This window comes from Podarcis gaigeae (genome assembly GCF_964106915.1).
Source record: "Podarcis gaigeae genome assembly, chromosome: 8".
NCBI classification, from domain to species: Eukaryota; Metazoa; Chordata; class Lepidosauria; order Squamata; family Lacertidae; genus Podarcis; species Podarcis gaigeae.
This window is the reverse complement of record NC_139684.1, coordinates 72,731,994-72,759,263: the sequence shown is the minus strand read 5'-3', so window position 1 is coordinate 72,759,263 and position 27,270 is coordinate 72,731,994. Positions and strand designations below refer to the sequence as shown.

The 27,270-nt window shown below is 48.3% G+C and overlaps 3 protein-coding genes across 5 annotated transcripts in view; 1 reads left to right on the top strand and 2 right to left on the bottom strand.

Annotated features, from left to right (window-relative positions):
• LOC310850044 (retroviral integration site protein Fli-1 homolog) overlaps positions 1-3,873 on the top strand; it is a 32,094-nt gene extending 28,221 nt beyond the window's left edge. For 2 of the 3 annotated variants that reach the window (XM_083751083.1, XM_083751084.1), the window contains exons 8-9: positions 953-1,000; positions 1,526-3,873. In XM_083751083.1, coding sequence (XP_083607209.1) covers positions 953-1,000; positions 1,526-2,040 — 563 coding nt within the window. In that variant the 3' untranslated portion in view covers positions 2,041-3,873. The remainder of the gene's footprint in view (positions 1-952; positions 1,001-1,525) is intronic. The other variant, XM_083751085.1, reaches the window with a different exon arrangement.
• A 5,151-nt stretch (positions 3,874-9,024) lies between these two features.
• RBM42 (RNA binding motif protein 42) lies at positions 9,025-19,268 on the bottom strand. The gene is made up of 10 exons (XM_083751081.1): positions 19,013-19,268; positions 18,067-18,220; positions 16,550-16,637; positions 15,683-15,748; positions 14,197-14,357; positions 13,199-13,339; positions 12,554-12,760; positions 11,802-11,922; positions 11,142-11,336; positions 9,025-9,523 (listed from the first exon to the last, which is right to left on the bottom strand). Exons 1-10 carry the CDS (start codon positions 19,171-19,173, stop codon positions 9,411-9,413), a joined length of 1,407 nt encoding a protein of 468 aa, XP_083607207.1. The 5' UTR covers positions 19,174-19,268; the 3' UTR covers positions 9,025-9,410.
• A 1,477-nt stretch (positions 19,269-20,745) lies between these two features.
• On the bottom strand, positions 20,746-26,898 carry COX6B1 (cytochrome c oxidase subunit 6B1). The gene is made up of 4 exons (XM_083751196.1): positions 26,742-26,898; positions 22,628-22,743; positions 21,970-22,070; positions 20,746-20,973 (listed from the first exon to the last, which is right to left on the bottom strand). The coding sequence occupies exons 2-4, from the start codon at positions 22,731-22,733 to the stop codon at positions 20,920-20,922; spliced, it is 261 nt and encodes an 86-aa protein (XP_083607322.1). The 5' UTR covers positions 22,734-22,743; positions 26,742-26,898; the 3' UTR covers positions 20,746-20,919.
• Positions 26,899-27,270: the final 372 nt, after the last annotated feature.

Below are 27,270 nucleotides of genomic sequence, written 5' to 3'. Positions count from 1 at the left end.
TGTCATGTCAGAGTTCTGAAGGGAAGTGAAAATGTGCACTAGCTAAAAATCTCTCTTCTGTATAAACAGAGGAGATAGATCATGGACTTCAACAGATCACCCTAGCATCAATGGCATGCCTTAATTTAAATATACGCTCCTTCTTACCCCTAATATATTTTCCACTCACGTTTCATCTCCACAACAGCCTTGTGGGGTTGGTCGTGGCAATTTTTCTGCAGCTGGAGAAAAAAAGGCTGAGGAGCAGAGATACTTCCAAGGTCACAAATAAGACCACAGCTGAGCTGAGGGGTAGCCAACTTTTTTTAATGGCAGGGCTCCTCTGCCTTTAACGGCTATGTGGTTGACAAACTACCACTGGGGTGATATGAACTTGGCTCCCAATGCAATAGCATCTAGTAGGCCATGCGGTTGGACTTCAACTCCCATCAGTCCCAACCAGCATAGCAAATGCTCAGGGATGATGGGAGTTGTAGTCCAGCAACATCGGGAGGGGCACCCCAGGTTCCTTACCCTTGGAGTAGAACATAGTGGCTCTTGGAGCAGTTGGGCCAGAAGGAGGTCTAGTTGTTACTGAGGTGGTCAAGCCTACCTGTACTTGCTTCAGGTGTGAGCTCACATTGCTGAATGCAGAAATGCATATCCTCTCTCCCTGCACAAGGATTGCTAGCATGTCGTGCCTACAGCCTAGCCTTGAACTTGACAGGCTAGTTTTCTATTTGCAGGGACTTTTATTTACTGATATGGAGGAGCATTCAGCCGCATGAGCTGCAACCTGCAGTCTGTAGTGGTACAGTGTAGCCCAGAGCTGTACCACCTCAGCCAGAGCTCAGCCAGGAGGCGCCTGAGAACAGCAGTGAGGCTTTCCAGGCGATGCGGCGAGGCAGAGCTGCAGGTGGGGAGGTGCCTCTTACTCCAGCCCCTCTCACGACTCCCTTCTCATTCTCACCAGATCCATACCAGGTCCTGGGACCCACTAGCAGCCGCTTGGCAAACCCAGGTGGGTCCAAACGTCTCTTTCTCTTGGGAAGTTAGAGGGTGTGTGAAGCTGGGCTCGTGGCACAGAGGTGCCATAATGGGAAAAGAAAGCTTCGCCTGTTAAATCCCCTTCTAAGGCTGGGAAAGGGCAGAGAGATAGCAAATAGGTGCTTGCAGAGCCGAAAGCTCCCACCTGTTTAGCGAGCCAAGCTGTTTGCTGTGACAAAAGCTTGGGCAGAGGAGAATATGGGAGCAAGGAGCAATGATGCGCCATGTTCAAAAGCCCAGTATTGGTCTCCAATAGAGATGGAGAACCTCCGGCTCTCCAGATGCCATCGGACTACAACTCCCATCATCCAGTGGTCATGGATGATGGGAGTTGTAGTCCAGCAACATCCAGAGGGCCGCAGGTTCCCTGGCCCACAGCACCTGCGTTAGACCTGCCCTCTTAGCCCGGCCAACCCACTTGCTGACCAGCTTCGCAGACAGTTCAGAGCTCCCACCTTTGCCCCCAACCCTTAACCAGGCTCCTTCTCTCCCCTGGCAGGCAGCGGTCAGATCCAGCTGTGGCAGTTCCTCCTGGAGCTGCTGTCGGACAGCAGCAACGCCAACTGCATCACCTGGGAGGGCACGAACGGCGAGTTCAAGATGACGGATCCCGATGAAGTGGCTCGGCGGTGGGGCGAGCGCAAGAGCAAGCCCAACATGAACTACGACAAGCTGAGCCGGGCTCTGCGCTACTATTACGACAAGAGCATCATGACCAAAGTGCACGGCAAGCGCTACGCCTACAAGTTCGATTTCCAGGGCATCAACCAGAGCCAGCAAGGGCAGCCGGGCGAACCTGCCCTCTACAAGTACCACCACACGGACCTGCCTTACCTCCCGCCCTACCACCAGCAGAAGGTGGGCTTCGGCCTGGGCCACGCCGCCCAGATGCCTACCTCCCCCACGGGCTTCTTTGGGCCCACCTCCCCCTACTGGAATTCCAGCGGGGGCAACCTCTACCCAAACCCCAACGTGCCCAGGCAGCCCGGAAGCCACTTGAGCTCTTTCTTTTAGTCCCCTTGATGCCTCTGGGGCCCTTCAAGCTACTTGGACTCCTGTGGCAGCCAGCAGAGCTCCAAGACTGTGAATTATCCTGGGTGGTGTGGATGAGGGTTCTGCCACCAGGGGGCACCCCTCTCATCTCCTTTGGCACTTAGTGCAACGCCCATCTGATCTTCTCCTCCGCCACTAGGAGGTGCTGGACTTGGCTGGAACTTCTACAGCACAGATGGGGAGCCCGCAGCTCTCCTGTTGGTATTGGGACTACAACTCCCATCTTCCTTGACCCAAGGATGGGGATGATGGGAATTGGAGTCCGGCAACTTGGGGAAAGGGCCACAGCTGCCCCATCCACAGCTCCCGAGTGAACGACAGAGCCTAATAAGGGCCTCGAATTTGCATGCACCGCAGCAGAGGGAACTTGAGGTTGCAGGAGGCATTGAGCTGCTGCTACTTGCTTGGCATCTTTTCATGGCTGGCCTAAGATGTTTTGCTGATTACAAACACAGCTGAGCAGAGCAGGCTAAGGTGGGGGAACAGCACAAGCCACAGGGGACCTGCAGCCTAGTCCTCCAGCCCTTTGCTGCCACACCTCTCTCACACACACAAACACACACACACACACACACACACACACACACGAACTCTGCCACCTAAGATGGCTGTCTCATTCTCCCTTAATGGCAGTAGTACTCAGAGTGGTTTTCCAATCAACCCCTCTTCCCAGGGAATTCTGAACTATAGTTCTGTGAGGGGAATAGGGGTTGCCTTAACAACTCTTTGGGACGCAGGTGGCGTGGTATCTAAACCACAGAGCCTAGGGCTTGCTGATCAGAAGGTTGGCAGTTTGAATCCCTGCGATGTGGTGAGCTCCCATTGCTCGGTCCCTGCTCCTGCCAACCTAGCAGTTCGAAAGCACGCCAAAGTGCAAGTAGATAAATAGGTACCGCTCCGGCAGGAAGGTAAACGACGTTTCCGTGCGCTGCTCTGGTTCGCCAGAAGTGGGTTAGTCATGTTGGCCACATGACCCGGAAGCTGTATGCCGGCTCCTTCGGCCAGTAAAGCAAGTTGAGCGCCGCAACCCCAGAGTCGGCCACGACTGGACCTAATGGTCAGGGGTCCCTTTACCTTTACCTTTAACAACTCTTAGCGCCTCGAGCAAACTACAGTTCCCAAGATTCTTTGGGGGTGGGGAGCCATGGCGGTTTAATTGTATGCTTTAAATCTAGGGTGTGAATATGCCATAGTCGCCCTTGTAGAACTTAGCAGAGAAGACAAAACTAGAATGAGTCAGCTCTGCCAGTCGGTGGTTCTGGCTCCCCCTACTGTTGGCCTCCCTGCTTTCTGCCCTATCAGCCCCAATGGGCCACTGAGGAGGTCAATCCTATATGTTAAGCCTAGCAGCTGCTGGGGGAGGAGAGACACTGACATACAGTACAGCCACAACAATAGCAGCACCATTTTCTCTTGGAACATCAAATTCCACTCTCTGTTTCCAAACCCTGGTGTGACAATAGAAGTAGCATTTTCCAGCATGGTGGTGATGGTTGAAAAGGGCCTTTGCTCTTGACTTGGGCATTTCCAGTGTATTTGGGCAGTGGGGGTGGGGTGGGGGAGATTAAGGTAGCAAGTGCTTATTGGCTAGCACTCATGCCATCCCCAGGGCTGCTTTTGCCCCCTTAAGCCAGCCCACGTTTTTTGCAACTATTTTTAATGTTTTAATGCTTAAGGTTCACGGTTTTAATTTGCCAGGTGGGTGGGTGGGTAAGGAAAAGGGAGAACATTTATATTCCTATTTTTTAAAAGATGCATGTGTGGCAGTTTTAAAATAAATATTAAGCGACACAAGAGGTTAAGAAGCACATGTATATGCATATCAAGAGGAACTGAACTTAAAACTGTACGTGACCTCCACAAAATGGTCTTCGCCGTTCTATGATTGCAAACCTCAAAGCACAATGGTTAGACTTAACTTCGTTGAGCTGAGCGAGGCTCTCAAGTGGGCTATTTTCAAACTTCTTTCCAAAGTCTTGAGTATTTTCCAACCTCTTTCCAAAGACTTGAGCATATATTGCCTTCTCATCTGTACTAAAAGCTGCTCCATTTCCTTCCAGAATCCCCACAATGGTTTGGAGTCATGCTATTTTGGGGCAGCGTGGCAAATTGAAAACGGAGACCCAGCCAATGGGCACTACTAGGGTGAGGTCAGGGCAGGTACCCTTGTGGATCCCGGACAATCACTGGTGCCCCAAGTTGCCTTGTGGTGATGCCAGGCCTCATTCTGGGTACTGCAAATTTTCCTAAACAGTGTGTGGAGGCCATCTATTAAGAATGGAACATATATTGGTCTTCAATGACTTTAGCAATCTCAGGGGCTCTGGAGGACAGTTGTTAGGGGAGGATGTTGTTGCTTGGAGATGGGTCGCTTCCCCTCACAGAGCTGCAATTCCCAGAGAAGCAGGAATGACTGCTAAATCTCTTTCAGTTTATAATGTACATATATATCAGAGGTAAATAAGCATGTGATCTGAGCATGCAGGAAGCCACTTGAAGCTGTAAAGTGGAACAAGCATTTTGTTATATAAGGCTCTCCCACGAAAGAGATCCCTGCAAGTAAAAAAATATCCAGCGCAGAAAGGAAGTTTTTGTTTCAGGCTGTTCCCTGCTATGCTAGGTTTCTACTTGCAGGGGGAGTGTTGCTGTTGTTTTACATATGGGATTGTTGAAAACAGGATTACTCCAGCTGCAGTGGTACAAATCCTAACTGCAGCCTCTGGCTCATGACACTGCCTCTCAGGAGCAGGGAGGAGAGGCAAGGTAAACTCAACCTATCTCTTGAATAATATGAGCAACAATTCAGATAAACAAGAGGAGATGCTACAACAATCTGCTGGGATGGGTGTGTGCTGAGAGTTGCTAGGAGATACTTCGTCCTCTCACAGAGCTACAATTCCCAGAGTGGTTCATGCCAGTTTTCAGGAAACTCTGAAAACTCTGTAAACAGACACTACTACAAGTCAACACGTGGTTTAAAGGTGTAGTCTGACTGGTATATATACTTAAAGGGACACTGAAGTCCTGATGGTGTGACCTAAATTATACAAGTGGTGGAATTCCCTTTTATTTGCCAGCGTTGCAAACTCTAACCCATTTCTGCCACTTGTGGAGGCAGACCCAAGAGGCTGCAGCCAACTAAATCGTGCTCATAAGACGACCTGCAGAAATCAATGGACTTGGGTGACCGTTGATTTCAATGGGTCTCCTTTCGAGTATCACTTAGTTGTTGCAGAAACCCCCTTGGATCCGGCTCCACAGTGGCAGAGACAGAAGAGCTTGCAGCACAGGCAAAAAGATGCAAATGTCGCCTACTTGCATAATTTAGGTCACATCCAGACTTCACCTTCGTGCCTATATGACTCAGAGTACACCTTTACGGCACACGTTGGATGAGAACGAAGGCTGCTGAAAGGCAAAATGCTGAGGACAGCTACCAGTTTGAACCATCTTCTCCGGCAATGACTCGTACTTCTTAGCTATGGAATTGAGTAGCAGTAACAACAACATCTTATTCAAAATTCTCTTTGTCTCCTGTACTCAACTCTCCCTCATCTCCTGGAACTTCCCAGCCTGTCATCAGGTAGTTCAGCACCAGGAAAGCCTCGGGAGACGAGGAACATCTTATTAGAGAGGTTTAAGAGGACTACAGTCGCAGGAAACAAGCCATACACAGAGAGCCAGTGTGGTGTAGTGGTTAAGAGCGATGGACTCATAATCTGGTGAACCGGGTTCGCTTCCCCGCTCCTCCACATGCAGCTGCTGGGTGACCTTGGGCTAGTCACATCTCTCTGAAGTCTCTCAGCCCCACTCACCTCACAGAGTGTTTGCTGTGGGGGAGGAAGGGAAAGGAGATTGTTAGCCGCTTTGAGACTGACTCCTTAGGGTAGTGATAAAGCCGGATATCAAATCCAAACTCCTCTTCCTCCTCCATACGGATCCCATCAGTCCATCTTGAGTAGCAGCAACCAGAATCCCGAATATATGGGTTTTGGAGAACCACTGCTCTTCCTCTTGTGTGTCTGTCACCTACAAAAACAACATCCTGAAGCTCCCTTTTAGTACTGCCCCATTGCAAAGATGATGGAGTCCACTCATTCCCACAAACACATCTCTCTCCGTAATACACTTTCTGTTCTGTAGTACTCCCTGCCTTGTATTATTAGTCTTCTGGGTATTAAAAGACGTGCTGTAGATGAAACTTTCTGGATTTGATGGGTCTTGAGTAGGCCTGGGTGATATATCAATATATATCACGAGCACCGGGGCTATCTCAGCTGGGGGGACGACGACTGGTATGTGCACATGACTACAAAACCCTCAAAGGCCATTTTGGTGGTCTGGTTTAAGAAACAGCAGTGGAAACCCCCAAAGCCTGTAGTTTTCCCACTCCTGCGTTGCTATTATTATATATTTATTTATATCCCCCCCTTTCTCTCCCTAACATGGACTCCCCTAAATCCCAGGGTTCCCGGCAGGAGTTCCAGATCCTTTTCCCAACAGAGGCCCCTCAGCATCTTTCCCTCTCTTCTCCCCCCCCCCCCATTTCTCTTATTTAATCAAGGGAGCAGAGCCTTGTCCCATCTCTACAGCTGCTGTCTGCCCAGCAGCCTCCACCCCTGCAGGGGTCAAAGCACCCACCTTCCTCCGCTTCTCCCATCTGCTTCCTGCTCTCGTGCCCAAATCCACGGCTGCTTTTCCTGTTTGTCCGGCCCCAGGACAATGCAGACAGCTTGTCTAGGACATGCACAGCCAGAACAATGGGGGTTACGAAGCAGATGGGCCAGGCAATAACACAAGGGGGGGGGGCAGATGGCAGAAGAGGCTCCTTCGCTTCCCTGGTTCTGCTCCCCTCTGCTTCCAAAAAATAAAATAAAAGCAGCTATTCCTAACTCCAAATGGTAAATGCATGTGCCTCTACAGGTACCCTCCTCTTGCTGTTGCTTGGGGTGGGGGGCAATTCCTCTTCTCTTCAGTACCCAGCTCAAAGCCTTTAAGAAGCCAGGAAGACACTCTCATAAGAAACCCTTGCACAATTTCCCCAGAAGCATGAAAGGAATGGTAGAAGCACCATTTATGTCTGGGGTGGGCGACAGAAGGGCCCCCACCACAGGTGTACAGCCCAACTAGTCAACCCGTAGGAAATGAAGCTGACATAACAGGTTCCACTCTCCTGGTTTATGGAAATTGGCACACCCACAGCACCAGTGAGTAGAAGGCTGGTCTTAGGAAGAGGTCAGGCTATTTGGCCATCTAACTCAGTAATGCCAACTCTGACTGGCAGCAGCCTCACAGGGCCCTTAGGCTGAATGTTTCACTGCACCCCATCTTTTTAACGAGATGCCAGAGGTTGATATTGTAACTTTCTGCAGACCACTTTAAGAGGCAGTGGCGGCCACTGATTTAGGTGGCCTTAGAAAACCAGACAAATTAATGGAGGATAAGCCTTTTTGCCAACAAAGGTCTGTATAGTTAAAGCTATGGCTTTCCCAGTAGTGATGTATAGAAGTGAGAGCTGGACCATAAAGAAGGTTGATCGCCGAAGAATTGATACTTTTGAATTATGGTGCTGGAGGAGACTCTTGAGAGTCCCATGGACTGCAAGAAGATCAAACCTATCCATTCTGAAGGAAATCAGCCCTGAGTGCTCACTGGAAGGACAGATCCTGAAGCTGAGGCTCCAATACTTTGGCCACCTTGTGAGAAGAAAAGACTCCCTGGAAAAGACCCTGATGCTGGGAAAGATTGAGGGCACTAGGAGAAGGGGACGGCAGAGGACGAGATGTTTGGACAGTGTTCTCAAAGCTACGAACATGAATTTGACCAAACTGCGGGAGGCAGTGAAAGACAGGAGTGCCTGGCGTGCTCTGGTCCATGGGTCATGAAGAGTCAGACATGACTAAACAACAACAACAAGCCTTCTGGTAACTACTAAACCAGATAGCTCTGTTCTACCTCCACTGCTGGGGGCTGTATCTTCTGAATAGTAGCTACTAGGAATCAGACTAGATTGCCATTGAGATCAGGCTTTCCATGCAGGTTTCCAGTGGGTCACTGCAAGAACAGATTGCTGGACTAGGCGACCCAGCAGGGCTTGATTAGGTTCCTATGCAAAGTATGCACTCCGATACTGAACGATAGTTCCACGCCCCTCCCACCCCAATTTCCTCTGATAAGCTTCCAAGAAACCTCAGCATTTCCTAGAACAGATCGAAAATAATTTCCTTAAAAAGGAGAGACGCTGCTAGTCAGAGTAGAGGCAAACAGGTTTACCTGGGAGAAGGCTGCTTTCCTAGGACTTTGACAAGGTCTTTGCTTGGACGGGAGAGGGGGAACCTTGGGGGCTTGGAGAAGAATAGGGATGGAAAGCTAAATGTTAAATCAAATAAGAGGGGGATATTAACCTCTAAACACTTTGCTTGTAAGTCAAGCCTTTTGGAGAAAATCTAAAAAAACCCAACAACCCGCTTTCTAGGACCACAATGAGCAACCGCATCACAGGAATCACGTTAACCTACATGTGGCTTTTCAGGGTCTCACGAGGCCCAGTCTGGCTACAAGATTCAGCCACTGGTATCACAGACTCAAGACAATCTCTTGGGGGCTGCTATGTCTTATCTAGAACCAACATGGGGTTAGAGCTTTATGGAACAGGAAGAAACTTTATCAACCAGGCACTCTCCTTCCAGGAGAAGGGGCACCACAACAGAAGGAATTGTCTAGAGCCAAGAATGTGGCAGATGGCCATTTAGCCCAGGGATGGGGAACCAAGGTGGCCTCCAACTCGTACCAGCCCTGGCCAATAGTCAGGGAAGATGCAGTCCAGCAGCCTGGAGGGGCACAAACTCCAGCACCTGTCTTTAAAAAAAAGTAGGGGACCCACAATAGGTCATATTGGTCAGAGGGAAACTAGCAAGGGAATAACTACACAGAAGACAAGCTGAATGGATGTAGTAAGAAAAAAAAAAAAGATACACACAACTTTATTGGGTAAGAAGACTTTTGTCCACGGAAGTTGTTGTTACGCACAAACTATCCCCCAGCTGAGTTTGCAGGTTGCGACTCCTCAGCAATGAACTCACAAAGCTGCTATTAGACGGCAGAGCTAATGGGGCAGGGTTTGTCTGTGTATGACAAAGAGAGAACACACACGCATCTTCTACATGGAAGAGGCCTCGGACTGATGGAGTAACAAAGCACTTCCAATCTCCTGCCGGCAGCTTCTTCCTGCCGTCTTCTCCAGCAGAGAGCAGGATCGAACAGGCCTACAGACAATTCCTTGCTTCAAGGGGCTCATGGGTGAACAGCAGACAACAGCATCCTGCACCTCGTTACCTCAGCCCCAACTTCTTCTTCTCCTTCTGTTTCTTGCGCACCACGTCAATATTGCGATCTTTCCACATGCTTTTGCGCAGCTTGATGGGCCGGCTGCCAACGTACTTTCCTGCCGCAGACACACGAGGAAGGACAGTGGGGAGATAGGTGGGAAGAGGAGGGCGGGGAGGCAGAGAGAGAGAGGAAGGAAGGTTCAGTAAAACTGTCCTGTCCAAGCCAGCTAACCTTGTGTGGCTGGAGAAACATGGAGCTGTTTCCCAAGCCACCCTTGGTTAATTCACTGGCTGACACCCCAGGGCTTCAACATAACATGTTGTGCCAATGGCCTCCAGTTACGCCATCAAACAGGACAACTAATGTGGGAATTGAGCAACCCTAGAGACTTCCCCAAGCAGGAGCACCTGAAGTCAGTCATATTCCTCGAAATGTACACCAGATTAAAGGTAAACATGTTTTTGGCCTGCTCCCTCATCGAGATGTATGTCATGTTACAGATCCTTTCAGGTGTTGAACATCAGCAGAGTGAGCCCTCTTGATAGTTCCATCACTTTCAAAAGCTCAGTGGCTGCAGCCCAGGAAAAGGAATTCTTTGTGGCAGCTCTTAGTCTGTGGAACTCCCTCCCCAGAGAGGTGCACCTGACACCATCCCTACAGTTTCCATCATATGCTGAATACACACTTCTTTTACCTTGTCCTTTGACACCCGAGATGCAGTGTTTTAGGACTCACCCTACACTTGTGATTATAATGTTTTTAATGTTGCACTTTAAATTGTTATGACCTGCCCTGGGACCTTAGGCAGTAAACAGTAATAGTAATAGTCATAATAAGCAGCAGCTTTAAAGATGCTAAGAGGGCCTTCAAGATCCAGCACAACAGTGCTGGCAGGTGAGGAGCTGGCCAATTCCCCATAGTATTGAACGTTGGAAAGATTCAGAAAACAAGTAGACATATTGCTGCCTTAAATACAGGAAGCTGCCTGATACAGACTACAGTGGTACCTTGGTTTTCAAACGCTTTGGTACTCAAACATCTTAGAACCCAAAGACTGCAAACCTGGAAATAAGTGTTCCGGTTTGTGACCTTTTTTTGGAAGCCAAACATGTTCCGTTTTGAGTGCGACGCTTCCGTTTTGAGGTCTGTCTGTTTTTGCTATTTTGTGTTTTGTTTTTGTGACTGCATGGGACCCAGTTCACCTACTGATTGATTGATTGATTGTGTGACTGCAGTACATTGTTTATTGCTTTTATTTTATGGATCAATGGTCTCGTTAGATAGTAAAATTCATGTTAAATTGCTGTTTTAGGGGTTGTTTTTAAAAGTCTGCAACGGATTAATCCATTTTGCATTACTTTCTATGGGAAAGCATGCCTTGGTTTTGGAATGGACTTCCAGAACGGATTAAGTTTGAGAACCAAGGTACCACTGTACTGGGTTTGTCTAGTCTAGTTCTATCTACTCTGCCTGGCAGCAGTGCTCCAAGGTCTCAAGCAAAGGTTCTTCTCATTGCCTGCTACTTGATTCTGGAAATGCCAGGAACTGAAATTGGGACTGTCTTCATGCGAAGTGCATGCTCTGCCCCTGACCCATGATCTTTCCCCACTTCAGCAGAGCAGAGCAGGGGCTCCACTGGGAGGGAGCTCTCCCTAGGGATCAGGCACCCCAACGCTCGGAATTCTAGGATTCCACTCCCATGAACTGGGTCCGCAGCTCAGGCAGTGTCTCACCATTCATCTCCCGCATGGCACGGACATAGTCGTTTGGGTCCTTGAAGCTGACAAAGCCATAGCCTTTCGTCTTGCCGGTGCGCTTGTCCCGGATGACCTTGGCCTTCAGGAAGGAGGGGTAGCGGCTGAAAGCGCGTGCAAGGATGTCGTCGTTCACTTCATTGCCCAGGTCGCCACAGAAGATCCGGAAATCATCTGGGGGAGGGGAGAGAGGAAGGGAGGAAGAGCACAAGACATGAGGCTGGGCAATTAGCCCTTTTTACAATTTGTTGAACCCTTTCCTGGCATAACAAGTTTCTGGCCCTCAAGACGGCATATGGGCAAAAGGAAAGCAGGATGATTTGCAGCAGTCAAGGTACTAGTCCTCAGTGTCTTCTGTGACTCCTCGGCCTTCAAACAGCAGTAAAATTGTGTGTTATTTTCCCCAAACCTGTCTAATTTTAATAGTTTATTATCCAAGTCTCAAAATTCAAGTTTGGCTTGATGAAGTTTGTTAACCTTGAATTAACATTTATTTCAAACAGAAGTTTAAATATGAAAGCATTTATTGTCAACCACTAGTGTCAACTAACCCCAAGCTTGAGGGAACAGTCCCTTGCAATGAGGATTCTTGCCAGTATTTTTGACTGTTCACCAACCCACGTGGCGATGGACACTCACCAGAATCCCATTCAAGTAGGCTGGGGTCCTCCCAGCATGTCCCAGCAGCTGTGCGGATGCAGCGCTTGAGCTTTTCCTGCTTCATTTTCTTCTTGTCCTCTGGTGTGCTCTCTACAACAGGCTGGCCGGGGATGGGAAGAGAGAGAATGTGCTGATTAGGCAAAAGACCACTTCAATAATTTGTTTCAAATGGAAATATGTTTCTAGCCTGGTGACCTCCGAGTAGGTAGGTTGACTGAACCAGACTCTCTTCCCCCTCACACTCTCATTTACCCTGTTGGAGGAACTGGACATGGAGGAAGGAGCTAATTTCCTTCATGAGCATAAATCACCCATGTATGAGATAAGCCAACAGGTACAAGGTCAGTCGAGCCTGTTGCTATGGTTACAGCCTAGTTACCATACCATGAGCATGCCAGCTCATGGTGGCCGGGTCTTTTGCTGTAGTGTGTCAGCCCGTGAGTCTGTCCATGAGTTGGAGTCTGTGTTATTATCTTGAATATAGAAATATTTTGCACTTGTATGTATATATCTGTCAGAATATAAAGTCTACATACAAACTGTATGTATATATCAACGTCTGGAGCTGCTTTACTGAAGCCTTATCTTCTACAGGGGTAAACTGTTTTGGACCTTAAGCTGCCTCTGTGTGGTGACTGTAAGTGGGAGCAACTTCTGCTGCAGAGGTATCTCACCTCACTTCCCCAACAGTTTCTGCCCATTTCTAGTGGGAAGCCACCACCGCTCCTTACCTCGACAGGTACAAATCCAGCATCGGGCCCCCGGGATCGCTTCCCCCGCACGGGTGGCTGCTCGTGCCCACGTAGTGGCTGCAGGCTCCTCACATCCACCATTGGGACGGGCTCCGCCTCCGGCATACTTGGACCTATCACAGGCTCCTCCATCCCAACCGGCTCCTTCTCCTCCACCACAGGGGGCGGGGGCTCCCGATGCTCTTCCTGCAGAAGGAAGAGGAAGGGCTGTGATGTCACCGCTGTAATACACATCGGAGGCCCTTTTTCAGATGCCTCCACCTTGCCAGAACTGCCCGGCAAAGGTAATCTTAAGCGGCGCAGTTCAACAACTTCCCGCACAGTGTCAGAAAGGATCCACCCATTGGACACTTGGGGAAATTAAACTGTGTGTGTAGTGGCTAGAGCATCGGACTAGGACCCAGGAAGCGAATCCCCCCTCAGCCATAATGCTCACTGGGTGACCTTGGTCAGGCACTGCCAAGTCTCAAGACCAACCAACCACACAGGGTTGTTGCGGGGATAAAATGGATAAGGGGAGAACCACGTGCTTAAGCTCCTTGGGGGAAAAAGATGGGATACAAATGCAATAAACAGTAATAATAAAAAATAATGTGGCCTTCATTCGGCGTGCTCACTACTAACCTCTTGCTTCTTCACTGGCGGGGCAGAATACACTGTGGGAGCGGCCTGGATGACAGTGGGGTTCACTTTGGGGGGCACCACCACGGGTCGAGGAACAGGCACCAGCGGCGCCAGAGGACCGACGGGGATCCCTGGCCCAACCTAGCCAAAAAGCAGGCAGCAATCAATGTCAGTTTTGCAAGTTCAACGCTAATATCTGAAGTTTGAAGCTGATCAAGTCCCCATCCCACTTCAAACCTGCAAGTCTCTGTTACTTGAGAACTTGCGCCAAAGTTTGTTTATTTCGTTCCACTTCCTAATGCATTTTTTTTTCATACCTTGCACCTTTAGACTTCACACTTAAGGATAGGGACTACCCTGTTATACTAGTGATCTGGGAGCCTTTTTTTGGCTGAAGTGTGGGGGGGGGGGGACCCACGTAAATAAAACCAACACCAGCCGCTCCCAAAAAGCTTTCCCCTTGTACGTGCTTGTGAAGGTTTGGTAGGAGTAAGGTGAGTTATGGGTTTTACAGCACAGAGGCAGCTAAGTCACATAGCGCCAAATACTCAGTCTGTTCATTTCCAGTCTGGCAACATAATAAAGGATGATCTCCAGCTCTCATCCCCAGTCACCTGCCCCCGTTGGGCACATCCTAATGCTTGAAAATAGTTCTGAATCAGACTTCTAGAAAAGCAGGGTTTCTCAAACCTGGGTCCCCAACTGTTGTTGGATTACAACGCCCATCATCCCTGATTGATGGTCCTGCTAGCTAGGGATGATGGGAGCTGTAGACCAATAACAGCTGGGGACCCAAGTTTGAGAAACATTGGGCTAAAGATGGAGCAGTTCCCTCCTGCTTCTTTCCCAGTAGCCCCATGTATTCCCCTTTGGTCTACACTGGCATGTCCCAATCTATTCCCCTCTGAGTGAACTCTGGCACAGAAGCAGAGAGTAGCCTCAAAAACCGGAAAAACAGATACCACCCCCGCCCTCTTGACAAAGAAAAAGAAACTCACCGGGGGACCAGATCTCATGGGCCCTATGCCCCCTAGGGGCGGGCCAGGTGCTCTCTGCATTGGGGGACCCATAAGCATTGGGGGGCCCTGGGGGCCTGACATGGGGGGCCCCACCATAGACTGGTGATGAGGAGGCCGCATTGGCAGAGGACGAGGGCCACCTGCAAAAAAGAAAGTGGAGTAATAATTAGAAATCAATGTTAGGCAGCACTCAGCACACTGACCAATAAAGGCATGGTGTTTTCTGGTGTTTTCTGCCCACCCAACCTTCAGTTTCTATACCCTTGGCTGGGCAGCTTAGAAATGTAATTAAAAAGCTTTGCATTCAGAAAAACATACTTTCCATTCATTGACTGGTTTATACGCTCCCTGCAAGGCCCTTTCCACCTGGCCTAGGGGGTGAGGCCCAGATTCACCAGCCCTACTGAAGAAGCTCCTCATGAGCCCGGAGGAACATCGCCCAGCTATAGTTTTATTGATTTATTGATTTAATATGCTTTGAGGTTTTTATTAAAAATATAAAGCAGTACAGAAATTAAAAAATAAATAAAATATGCTGTGGCTCAAAGGGGAAGGAACTATTGGTTTCCTTAAGTCAGCTGAACCCCAAAAAGCCTCTGGGTTCCCTGAGAGCCCCAGAGACAATAGGGTATGGAGTGATGTGCGTTCAGGCTTCTCCCCAACTTCTGTGCAAATGCCGTGAGGCACAATAGGCACATCACGCCAGAGGCCCATTCTGTTCTCCTAGTGGCCAACCAGATATCTTTGGGAAGCCCACAAGCGGGACCTGAGAGTGACAGCTCTCTCCAAATTTCTGATACCCAGCAACTGGCATTCATAGGCATACTGTCTCGAATAGTGGGTGTTAAATACGGCCATCGGTCCTAGCAGCCATCGAAAGAAAATCCATGGGGAAGAAGGCTAACACTCTTTAAAGCCACCCATACCTTGTGCTATAATGGAAACATGGCTAGACACCCAAAGGATTTTTCTTTTTAAGATAAACCTGCTTATCAGGAAGAGTCACAGGAAGAGGATCGGTGGAAGAAAGCCTACGTCTGTGCTGAATAGGAAGAAGATACGTTACATCAAGGATGGGGAAACTGGCTCTCCAGATGCTGTTGGACTCTAACTCCCAACAGCCCAGCCAGCATGGTTAACGGTAAAGGATGACATGAGCTGCAGTCCAACAACTTCAGGAAGCACAAAGATTCCCCATCCCTACTCTTAATAAGACGACCTATAGTGAATCAGACTAATCCTGACCATCAGCACCTTGCCATCAACTTCAAAGCAGAGGTTGTTCCCGGCTACTCAATATCCTCAACCCGGGGACTGAACCTGAGCCTTCATCCATACAAATCATGTGCACTCCCACTGAATCATGGCTTCATATCTGCCTCCACAGAATCCCACCAAACCTCCTACTCCAGGTTCCTTGCAAAACGGTGAACACAACCAACAAATATTTAAAAAGACAGCTTACCAGATCTCTGCAGAACATGAGGCACAAAGGTCGGCCGGAGGATGGGGGGCCGTTGCGGGGGAACAGCTGGAGAGAAGAGAGAATGGATTTCATGGCCATTGGACATACAAAGCCCATTTCACAATCTTTGCAATCTCTGCTCTTTTATATCAACTTTGCTGTTTCCAGGCTGAATTCACAGTGCTGGCAATTAGCCTTTAAAACATAAATGACTGACAACCAGTATACTTGAAGGGATCGTCTTCTCCAATATGAGCCTGCCTGGCCACTTAGGTCAGCTGGAGAGTCCCTTTCTGCATGCCCTGTCTCCATATGAGGTGTGATTGGAGGAAACACTTAAAAGAACTTTCTCTATTGCAGGGTCAACAAAGTGTAAATTTCTGTTTGAACACTTCCCTCTTGCTCTTCTGAAGCTAGCTGAAAACGACCTGTAGGTTCTTGAATGTTTTATTCCTAGCTCTTTCGGTTTAGTTGCGATGGGGAGCCTGTGGCTCTCCAGATGCTGGACTTTCAACTCCCATCAGCACCAATCAACACGGTCAAAGGCCAGGAATGATGGTAAATGTAGTCCAGCAATAGCTGGAGGGCCACAGCTTTCTCATTCCTCTGCTGATGTGATCTTAGCACCCTAACAATTTATCTATCTGTTTTAATTGCTTGGTTATTCTCTTAAGCATTTTGGGTGGGACACAACTTAATATCTGACATAACTGCAGTTGTGGTGGGGAACCTGTGACCCTACAGAGGTCACTGGATTACAACTTCCACCAGCCCCAAACATGGTGGCTGAGGCTGATGAAAGCTGGAGGGACACAGGCTTTGCATCCCTCAGGTAAGCATAGAATTACAAAGGCACTGGCTATATACCTGGGCCCACAAATGGCACTGGAGGAGCCACGATGGGGGCCACCACAGTGGCTGCTGCTGCTGCTCGGGCTTCCAGACTCTGCTGGACCTGGAAGAAAAAAAAGAAACAAATGGCAAGAACAGATGTCAGTGAAGTAAGATGAGCAGTCAAGTACAAAAGTTTAGTATTCACACATTCATCCTCCTCACCCCAGCTTCCTAAGGGCAGCTCTGCTGCATCAGACCAAAACCCTGCACTATTTGTAATCCTTGCTTCCTGAAGATCAAATGCCTATCTAACTTGCATGGTGTGCGCCAATTCTGCCTTGCACTCAGCAGCATGGTAGATGCTGGATAGAACATAAAAGTGGCATGATTGAAAGAGGACTTGCACGTCACAACCTAATGGGTGAGGTAGCAATGAAGAGAAAACACAGTGTTAGTGCTATAGGAATGGTTAGTTGTAGAATTACACCACACGGTATTACCTATGTGCTAAAAAAAAAATATTCTACTGTTTCAAAACACTGATCAAAACCTAAATTGGGGCAGGGGGAGCAGGCTCTGCTGGCCATGGAGTAAGCAGCAGAAACTGAGAGATCAGAGAGAAAATACTTTAAAGGATGGATTTCTCACTCTGAAGAACAAGTATTATGAAGCAAAGAATACAGGTAAGCCCTTAAGAACTTTTCAAGCAGGAATGTAATTTGGAGTTGTGAAATAATAAACATTACTACTTAATTTCTGGGCAAGACACAAGCCCTGGGCCAGACGTCAAACTTACTGGCTGGAAAAGAATCTAAAGCAGAGGGCTTGTGAAGACAAAAAAATGGACAATTAGAAATTATTGGACCTCTTAAATTTAAATAGTAGAAGTAACAAAGAAAGGATCAATACCCAGGACAGTAAAATATTTGGAAATCTTGGAGTTAATAATTGAATATAATTAATTACTCTTCCTTCCGGTCTCTGGGCCTAAAGCCTGATACCAGGTTGGAGACTAGATTTAATTGACGCAAAAGAACTTGAAAGGGAAAAACAACAATAAATACTACAAATAAACAAGGGGCAAGGTGAATATAAAATGGAATAATGGTATAAAGAGGTGTGGGATACAGCAATTAATGACAAATTAACATGTGTTATTAAGATAAGATGGAGAATATGCAGGAGAAATGATTTTGAGGAGATATGGAAGATCTTTGTAGAATTTGTGCTGTTAAAACAGAAAGGGGTCAAACTATCGCAAGAGGTGCTGAAATTTCAAGGCTTCTACCAAAAGCCAGGAGCTGTTTTATATAGAGTGAGACCACTGGTCCATTTAGCTCAGCATTATCTATACAGTTCTCATGGGCAGCAGCTCTTTAGGGTTTCAGGCAGGAGATTTTTTCCCATTCCCAAGTGGAGATGCTAGGATTTCAACCTAGGACCTTTTGCATGCAAAGTATGTTTTCTACCATTGAGCTACAGCCCTGTCCCTCAAAGCTGTCCAGCAAGCACCCTGCATTGCAAAAGTAAGTCTCAAGCAGACTCCTCACCTGTTGGTAGGTGTTGGTGGCAATGATGGGTCGGATGACAGGGACCGGGGGGACTGCAGACACAGCTGGCACTGCCAAGGCAACTGGGACAGCTTCTACCACAGGGGCAACAGGAGGCAAGGATACTGGAGCTCCCAGCACCTCCTGCTCAAACCTGTAAACAAGAACCCATAACATTTATATGATTCTTTTGCCATACAAATGTTCCACATACAGCATTCCATTATTAATCTGAACAACTGGCTTGATATTTTGATTGTTTTTATTACATCCTTGCTGAGGACCATGAAGGGCCAAGTTCAAATCCCACCCAGCCAGCAACAAAGCTCACTCTGGAATCTGCATCACCTTTCATCCTAATCAATTTCGCAGGTCTGTTGAGGAGAGAAAATGAGGGGAAAGGGGGCCATGGACACTACTTTAACTTCTATTAAGGCATGCTATAAATACCAAATAATAATCACCACCATCATCATCAGACAAGAACATCAAATGTTTTAAAGTCTATTGTCAAACCACACCAAGAGTTGGAAAGCAGGCTGTTTGGAGAAATATTCACTTCAGAACAGCTCTGCCCCATACTGAAATCAGAAGGGAAAAAATAGGGAATGGTTTGCGTAAGCTCTGAGAACTAGGCTAAGGTGGGCTCTGAACTGGAAGCATCCCAGCTCGCAAGGGAGACTCGGAGCTCCCATTACCAACACTGCCCTGGGTTCCACAGCCCCGTTTCCTAGCACCTGCAACGCTTTTCTTTCCAGCGTGTTCACTGTCAACATTGACTGTCGCTGTAAGACAGGGAGGGAGGGATGGAGGCCCCCCCTGAAATCTCCCAGGTGTCCCCAGACTTCCAGCTCCCATCACCTCCGTCCATTAAATCATTTTGGCTGGTCTTCGCTGCCCCCCCCAACACAGGGCCCCGCAATGGGAGCCTCCCCGCTTCACTCACAGGGCCATCTCGGCTTCCATTTCCTTTAGTCTCTCCTCTCCACTCTTCGCGCCGCCGCCGCCTCCTGCGGCCGCCGCCGGTGGCCCTTTCCCGGGCACCCCTCCAGGCACCCCGGGGGGCCCTCCCGGCGGCGGAGGGGGCGGAATCGCCGGAGCCGCCATGGCTCAAGTGCTCTTCCAAGTCGGTAGCAACCGCTCCTATAACTAGATGGACCACCGTCCGCCGAGACTACTTCCGGCGCAGCGATGATGACGATACCCCTGGGACTTCCGGCGCACTTCGCTGACGGTAGCAGAAAAAATACAACTTCCGGTACAATCAGAGCGCTGTCGTAGGCTGTCTCTCTATGGTTGCAGGACAGTGTAGCTCTTTCCTTGTCATTCTCTCTGATGAAAACTCGGCCGCAACCTATTTTTTTGCTAGGAGTGAGGAAATAAGGTTAAGACCGGAAGTATTGCTAAGAACTGCCGCAGTGTGACTGAATAATTGCTAACTCTATGGACGCGTCGCGTTCCTTTTCCCGCAGGACGCTGGGCGGGGCTAAGCAGAAGGGGCGGGGCTTGGGTGCCCCCTGGTTGGAAGAAACTGAAGAGGGGTACCACCTGCTCGATTAATCTGTGGGATTTATATACAGGATTGCGCTGTAATTTTTCCATTCACCTCTCCATCCAGGGAAGCAAGAGGCATTATCAGATTGCAGGAGCACCTCACAGCCAGGCAGAAGCACACAGAAGCAGCTCAGTGATGGTGAAAGATGCAGCCTAGGGCCACATGACCCGGAAGGGTGAGTGGCCAGAGGAATCCCAAGGGCCAGATAAGAGAGGTGTGGAGGGCTGCAATCAGCCCTGAAGGCCAAGGCTTTCATTCTTACCGTGTGTGTTTATTCAGAAGCAAAATCCACGAAGTTCAATAGTAAATGTACATAGGTCTGTCACTTTACAATGCAGCCCTACAGATATTTACACAGCGATTTGAATCACCCCGAGTAGGGCTTGCTTCTTAGCAATCAACTACCTAATGTTTTCCTTTTGTCCAGGTGAAGGGCTTCTCACAGTGTGAAAAAAATATCACTTTAGTGCAAGAATGCCAACTTGAATAAAATATGGGGGGGGGGAGGTAAGCCTCTTTTTGCATAATCAATCACAAGATGTGGCACAAGTGCACAATTGGCAATGACCATCAACTTTGGGGGGCTTGGGCCCCCTCAGATATTTTACTGAGGGCCCAAAGTGATGTTGCTCCCTAGGAGTTGACTCCTATGCTACAGTGCCAAAGCAGCAGTGATGAAGTCAGGCCTTAAGCCCAACAGGAAAATAACTCCCATCTGTAAAATGTGTTATCTAGGCTCCCGCCTCTTGCATAAGCACAGAACTCAGGGACTTTTGTCATCTGCTCAAGTAACTTATTACAACATATCCAAACAACCTGCGGAACATTCCTTTATCATGAGCACCAAGTGGGAACTGGCCAGCTGCAAGAGAAGGCTGGCTGTGATGTAGCCAGATCAGCCTCCAATCTAACAAGCAAGTTGGAAATTCCATGTGCAAAAGTATTCCAGACTGCTTATCAAGTGGAAGTGGAGGGGTGGTGGTTTATGGCAAAGCAAGGAGGGGTGCTGTGGAAAATTATGTTAGTCGTGTATCCTACATGCTATAAGAAGCACCCCAGTCATTGACAACAATACCACAAATTCACACGTAATCTGCCGATCTTAACACAAACCATAGTCACAGGTTTTTATGCCTTTTATTAGAATTTGCACTGTCACATGATGTTGGACGCTCAAGTCAGCATGACCAAGAAAAAGCGTTATTTCAGACTATCCTTCAGTCACCGCATTTCGGTGGGGGAACTTCAGCAGCACACCAGTGTCATGAGAAAGGGAGCAACTGGCTGGGGCAAGACAATCAGATCTTGCCAGGAAAAGTCCCCTCTTCTATGCGTTCATCCCAGCTAGTGACCTGCAAAAGACCAATAGGCTTCTTTGATCAGTCATATCTTCTGCACTAGTACAGAGCCAAAGTGACTAAGACTACAGATCTCCTCCTACACATGGAATTCTGCAGCTTTCTTTGAAGAAAATTAAATCACATTTCTAATCCTCATAACTATAGATTATAATCATCTTCTTTGGTCGGTTTTGTGGGAGTTGCCTGCAAAATGTTGCAATGCTCGCAAGGTGATATTTATGTTTCCTGCATAGCTATCTAGCTTATCCTCATATTTATGAAAATTTTGACCTTGCAATTTGTCCATGAAAAGGTCCCAAGGAAATACAATAAAAAATGTAGAAGTTCCAGTTATGTTCTTTTATTACCCATCGCTTATCAATGCATATCCTCCTTGTTCTTTTGCCACATACAGCTAAAAATATGGGAACACATCAGGCTCCCATTATTAATTTTATGCAAAATAATAGGTTTTAGTGGTTATCATTTTGAGCAGATTGAAGTTTTCTGACACACATTAAGCACCCGTCTATTGCATCTCTGAGGCTTCACCCAACACAGCCTATGGTCCACAGAACCTCCCCTCCAGTCAAATACAGTGGTGCCTCGCAAGACGAAATTAATCCATTCCGTGAGGCTCTTCGTATAGCTGTTTTTTCATCTTGTGAAGCAAGCCCATTGACAGCTTAGCGGATTAGCGGTTTAGCGGCTTTTAGCAGATCAGCTGATAAGCGGCTTAGGAAAAGGGGGGAAATCCCGCAGGAACTCGCAAAACATTTCGTCTTGCGAAGCAAGTCCATAGGGAAATTCGTTTTGCAAAGCGCCTCGAAAACGGAAAACCCTTTCGTCTAGCGGGTTTTCCGTCTTGCAAGGCATTCATCTTGCGGGGCACCACTGTAACAGAGCACTGAAATGTGCCAAACACCACCATCAAGCCATCCTTTACCCTGACACCTATTTCTCTTTCACATACACATTCCTTAGCCCTGCTCAGTTCCATTCACATACCCAAGAAACGGGGCAAAGGGACGTGTACACTCTTTTGTACCACTGGCAGACATAAGGGTCTCCTCCCTTGGCTTTCATGGCTTTCTCACAGCGGTGGAAATCTGTGGAGAGAGAAATGTTTCAGACTTATGAAGATGACCACTGCAGCTCCTCTAGTACAGAGCCCAGGGGACAGCTTTTAAAATCCCAAACTGTTCACAAGACTCTGTTGATGTATTCTGCACAAGGTGGCATTAGACATTATTTTTGCCTATCTCTGCTTTATTTTTGCCTTTCTTTCCTCTACTATAGAAAGTACCCAGATCAACTACAAATATATATATACACAAAACACTTGCACATTCTTGGATTAAGGATATTATAGTGATAATATTATGGTCTGACCTGTTGCATTTTCCTATTGTTTCCACTTACTGCCTCATTTTATGCACAGATCTAGAAGTGCTGCAGCCTGAAACTTTTAGGAAGATTTGCACAGTACACTACGGACCTTGCCTACAATAGTGAAAGTCAACAGTTTGGAAGTTCAGACATGGTACAATAGGACAACTATATTTTTTATACTTCTCTGGCAACTCAGATGTCAGATGATGAATAGTCCTAGTTTCTCATTACTCACCCAAGGATGCAACAATTCACATAAATAAATTATACTCACCAAGATAATTCTGCCAGCAGTTCCGGGTTTGGTTTTGATTGGGGAACCGGCTGTCAAACGGAGCCGTTCGGTAATTTTCCAGCTTTTCCTTTATGGTTTCAGACATGTTCTCTTGTCTGAAAGAATATATAAAATCAGCAATGTGAAAAGACCCAGAAGATTCACAGCAGTAACACTCAGAAGCCATATCCCATGTTAAGGGATTATGTGTCCCAAAGGTATTTATATCTTCAAGGAGCATTCCAAAAACTGGATGGCAGCACAGTCAGATCATGGGAACAGAACACTGCTTAAAAGGTAAAGGACCCCTGGACAGTTAAGTCCAGACAAAGGTGACTATGGGGTTGGGGCGCTCATCTCACTTTCAGGCTGAGGGAGCCGGCGTTTGTCCACAGACAGCTTTCCAGGTCATGTGGCCAGCATGACTAAACCACTTCTGGTGCAACGGAACACCATAATGGAAACCAGAGTGCACAGTTTACCTTCCCGCCACAGTGGTACCTATTTATTTACTTGACTGTTAAGCTTTCTGACCCCAGCCCACCAAACACGCATATACATATGTGTACCTATCAATCCATGCAGCAAAGAAATACATTAACACATTATTATCTCTGTACACCACCCACTAACAAATCTACAACATTAAAACCCCATCACCCAATATCTGCCTGATAAGAGGCCAGAAGGATATTGCTTCAAGTCCCAACATTGCTGTGGACATGCTGGAAGGAGAGTAATAGTATGCAGAGCAGGTATAAGGGAACCTCTGGCCCTCCAGATGTTGAACTACATCCCTGGCAAATGGTATGCTTGCTGGAGCTGATGGGAGTTGTGGTTCAGCAACATCTGAAGGGGCAAAATTTCTTCATAATTTACATACATATTTATGTAAATATTTTTATGTTGTGAGCTGCCTTGAGCATGACAGCTCCCAGTATTATATCTGCAGCACAATAAATTAATGCAATCAAAAGCCCTGCTCCCACTCCTGATGACTGCATACCTGAAACATGTGTATCAAGCATACCTAAAAAGTCTTGCTCCCTGATCTCAGATGCACCAAAGTAGCAATAGTTACCGTATTTTTCGCCCCATAGGACGCACTTTTTCTCCTCCAAAAATGAAGGGGAAATGTGTGTGCGTCCCTATGGGGCGAATGCAGGATTTCGCTGAAGCCTGGAGAGCGAGAGGCATCGGTGCACACCGACCCCTCTCGCTCTCCAGGCTTCAGGAAGCTATCCGCAAGCCTTGCAAGCCCGGCGGGAGTTCCCGCGGGCTCACAAGGCTTGCTGGCAGCAGCCTGCAGCCCCGGTGAGTGTCCGCAAGCCTTGCGCGCCCGGCAGAAGCTCCCGCCGAGCGCGCGAGGCTTGGGGCGGCAGCCTGTTGCCCGAAGCACAGGGAGCCCTCCGGAGGGCTCCCCGTGCTTCGGGCAAGTGTCTGCAAGTCTTGCGCACCCGGCAGGAGCTCCCGTCGGGTGCACGAGGCTTGGGGCGGCAGCCTGTTGCCCGAAGCACAGGGAGCCCTCCGGAGGGCTCCCCCTGCTTTGGGCGAGTGTCTGTAAGCCTTGCGCGCCCGGCAGGAGGTCCCGCCGGGCGTGCGAGGCTTGGGGCGGTAGCCTGCAGCCCAAAGCACGCAAAGCCCTCCGGAGGGTGCCCCGTGCTTCGGGCAGGCGTGTGCAAGGCTTGGGACGGCAGCCGCGGCTGGGGGGGGAAATAATTTTTTTTTATTCATTCCCCCCCCCCAAAAAAAACGAGGTGCGTCCTATGGGCCGGTGCGCCCTATAGGACGAAAAATACGGTACTTCTTGGTAGGATGGTGAGAAGCAATCCAAAATAGTACTCCTGTACCTTCAGTAACTCTATAAGAAGAGGCTTCCAGCAGGTGCAACCTGTCAGTTCTGAAGCAAGTTTGATTAAAGCTGCCTCCACCAAAGCCTCCTCTTCTGCACCATTTCAGAACCCTTCCATTCCACCATCAATACTCTTTCAGCTATGCAGCTGCACCTACAACAGTTGTGCAGCAGGCAGAAATTCAGCACTGGGAGCTTTAGCCCAAGCATGAAGACAGAAAGAGCAGGTAAAGGTAAAGGGACCCCTGACCATTAGGTCCAGTTGTGGCCGACTCTGAGGTTGCGGCGCTCATCTTGCTTTATCGGCCGAGGGAGCCGGCGTACAGCTTCCGGGTCATGTGGCCAGCATGACTAAGCTGCTTCTGGTGAACCAGAGCAGCGCACGGAAACACCGTTTACCTTCCCACCGGAGCACTCCCTGCTAAAATTCTTACACCGCTAGTAAAAAAATGTACAGCAGCCTTGCCAAGACTAAAGGGAGGCCAGCTCAACACACCTGCAAAAAGCCTCTTGCAACCCAACAACAAATAAACAGACATGTACTATACAACAAATAATAATACATTAGAAAGTATCTCAGGTGACAGCAAAGGAAAGGGAGCAATTGAAACCATTGATTTAAATAATGTTTCCCACAGAGACTTCATGTATTTCCTAAACAGCAGTTAAAACCTAAGACCTGTAAAGCACTTAAGAGTGTAGCTATTCATAACAGGTTCATTATATTCATAACTTCATTTATATGGAAAGGCCTCCTTTAGCACAATGAAAAGGGGCTCTGATTCAGTTTGGAGATTAACTGTATGTCCAACATGCTTATGTTCAGATTTCATGAAAAGAAACATAGTATTTACAAATCATCTTTTTTTTTTAATCGTAATTTTTAGCCACCTTAGTATTGTTCCATTGTAACAATTCTGAAACATAGGTATAAGCATTGGTTATATTTAGACTGTCAAAGAGATAGTTAAGAGGTGGCACAACAGTCACCTTCAACTATCTGACCAGCTGTCACATGGAGCAAATCTATCTCCTCTTGCTCCAGCAGGTAGGAGCTGAAGTTCTAATTATGTGTAAGGGACTGGAGACTAAATATTATGGGGGGAGTGCTTCATTTTGTGCAGATTGTTTAGCATCCTGCAATGGAAGGAGATTTAAGCAGAAGCTAGATTGCTACCTATCAAGGATGCTGCAGTAGTGGCCGTACCCCACACACCCGGAAGTAGACTAGACTAGATGGAGCTCTGAGGTCCCTTCCGACTTTAATACCTGCAGGATCAAGGGTGGGTAAAGAGCAGCACATCCCTGGATGATTTCAAATACCTCAAGCAAAGAGCCCTGGCCCAATTGTTTCAGGAGTGGCAACAACAACAAAATATATACATATGCGTTCCAGTCTCCCCACCGTCCAATATATATTGCTAAAATACTTTAAGGCTCCTGGAGGCGGGGGTTGGGTTGGGGTTTGTAGTCACCCGGAAGTGGACTTCGTGTGTGTGTGTGTGTGTGTGTGTGTGTGTGGAATTTATCGCATTCCTGGGCCCGGAATCCACTCTTTTAAGCACACATCTTCTTAAATTACAGTGGTACCTCAGGTTAAGTACTTAATTCGCTCCTGAGGTCCATACTTAACCTGAAGCACCACTTTAGCCTATGGGGCCTCCTGCTGCACCATCGGAGCACGATTTCTGTTCTCATTCTGAAGCAAAGTTCTTAACCCGAGGCACTATTTCTGGGTTAGCGGAGTCTTTAACCTGAAGCGTATGTAACCTGAAGCATATGTAACCTGAGGTACCACTGTATTGTATTTTAATATTTTGCTGGAAGCCGCCCAGAGTGTCTGGGCAAACCCAGCCAGATGGGCGGGGTATAAACAATTTATTATTATTATTATTATTATTATTAAAAACGCACAACGGGTCCCACCAGGCCTGAAGCCTGTCCACCCCGGAGAAAGATTAAAGCTCCAGTATTGCAGAACGGGGGCGATGAGAGGCGAGAAAAGGGCGCCTTGGAAAAGCCTCCTTGGCGGGATTTGAACCCAGGGCTTCCCCGCTCCCTCCCCTCGCCCGCCCTTCAGCTTCTGGGCCCCAAGCGGCGCCGTCGGCCGGTTCCCCTGGAGGGAAGGAAGGAGTCCGGCCTAGCGGCAACCAGCACCCATATCCCGGCCAGTCTCCGAGAGAAGGCCGGGCCCAGCCCTCCGGGCTCCGGCTTCCCCTCCTCCTCCCGGCCCGGGCTCCCTCCGGCCTCCGCGCTTCGCACCTCAGCAACGGCAGCAGCGGCACTCAAGGCTCTTCCCTCAAAGTGACTTTCACCCGTAGACCGGCCGCGGCTGTGCCGGAACAAACGAGAGCGGGGATTGTAGAGCGGCGCAGGAAAAGGCGGGCGCAACGGCGTGATGGACAAGCCTTCTCCGCGCTCGCAGGCGTTCGAGGAAAGATTTGCACCGGACTGGTAGGCGGGCGCTCTTCCCCGACAGGCCCGGTGGCCACGCCCCCTTTCGAGTCTGCGCAATGAGAACGAGCTTCGGGACAGTTGTGTTCTCTTTACCCCCCCCCCGCCGCCCCGAAAATCATATCACGGCTTTGATTTTTGTCAGTTGAAAATTCTAGCGCTCAGCAAAAAGAAAAATCTGGCTTTGGAATGTTACAACGGGACAGCAAAGCTGCGATCCTCTGCTGCAAGTAGCTCGCATTCAACTTAATGACAGATAGGTAGCCGTGTTGGTCTGCCATAGTCAAAACAAAAAAAATTCCTTCCAGTAGCACCTTAAAGACCAACTAAGTTAGTT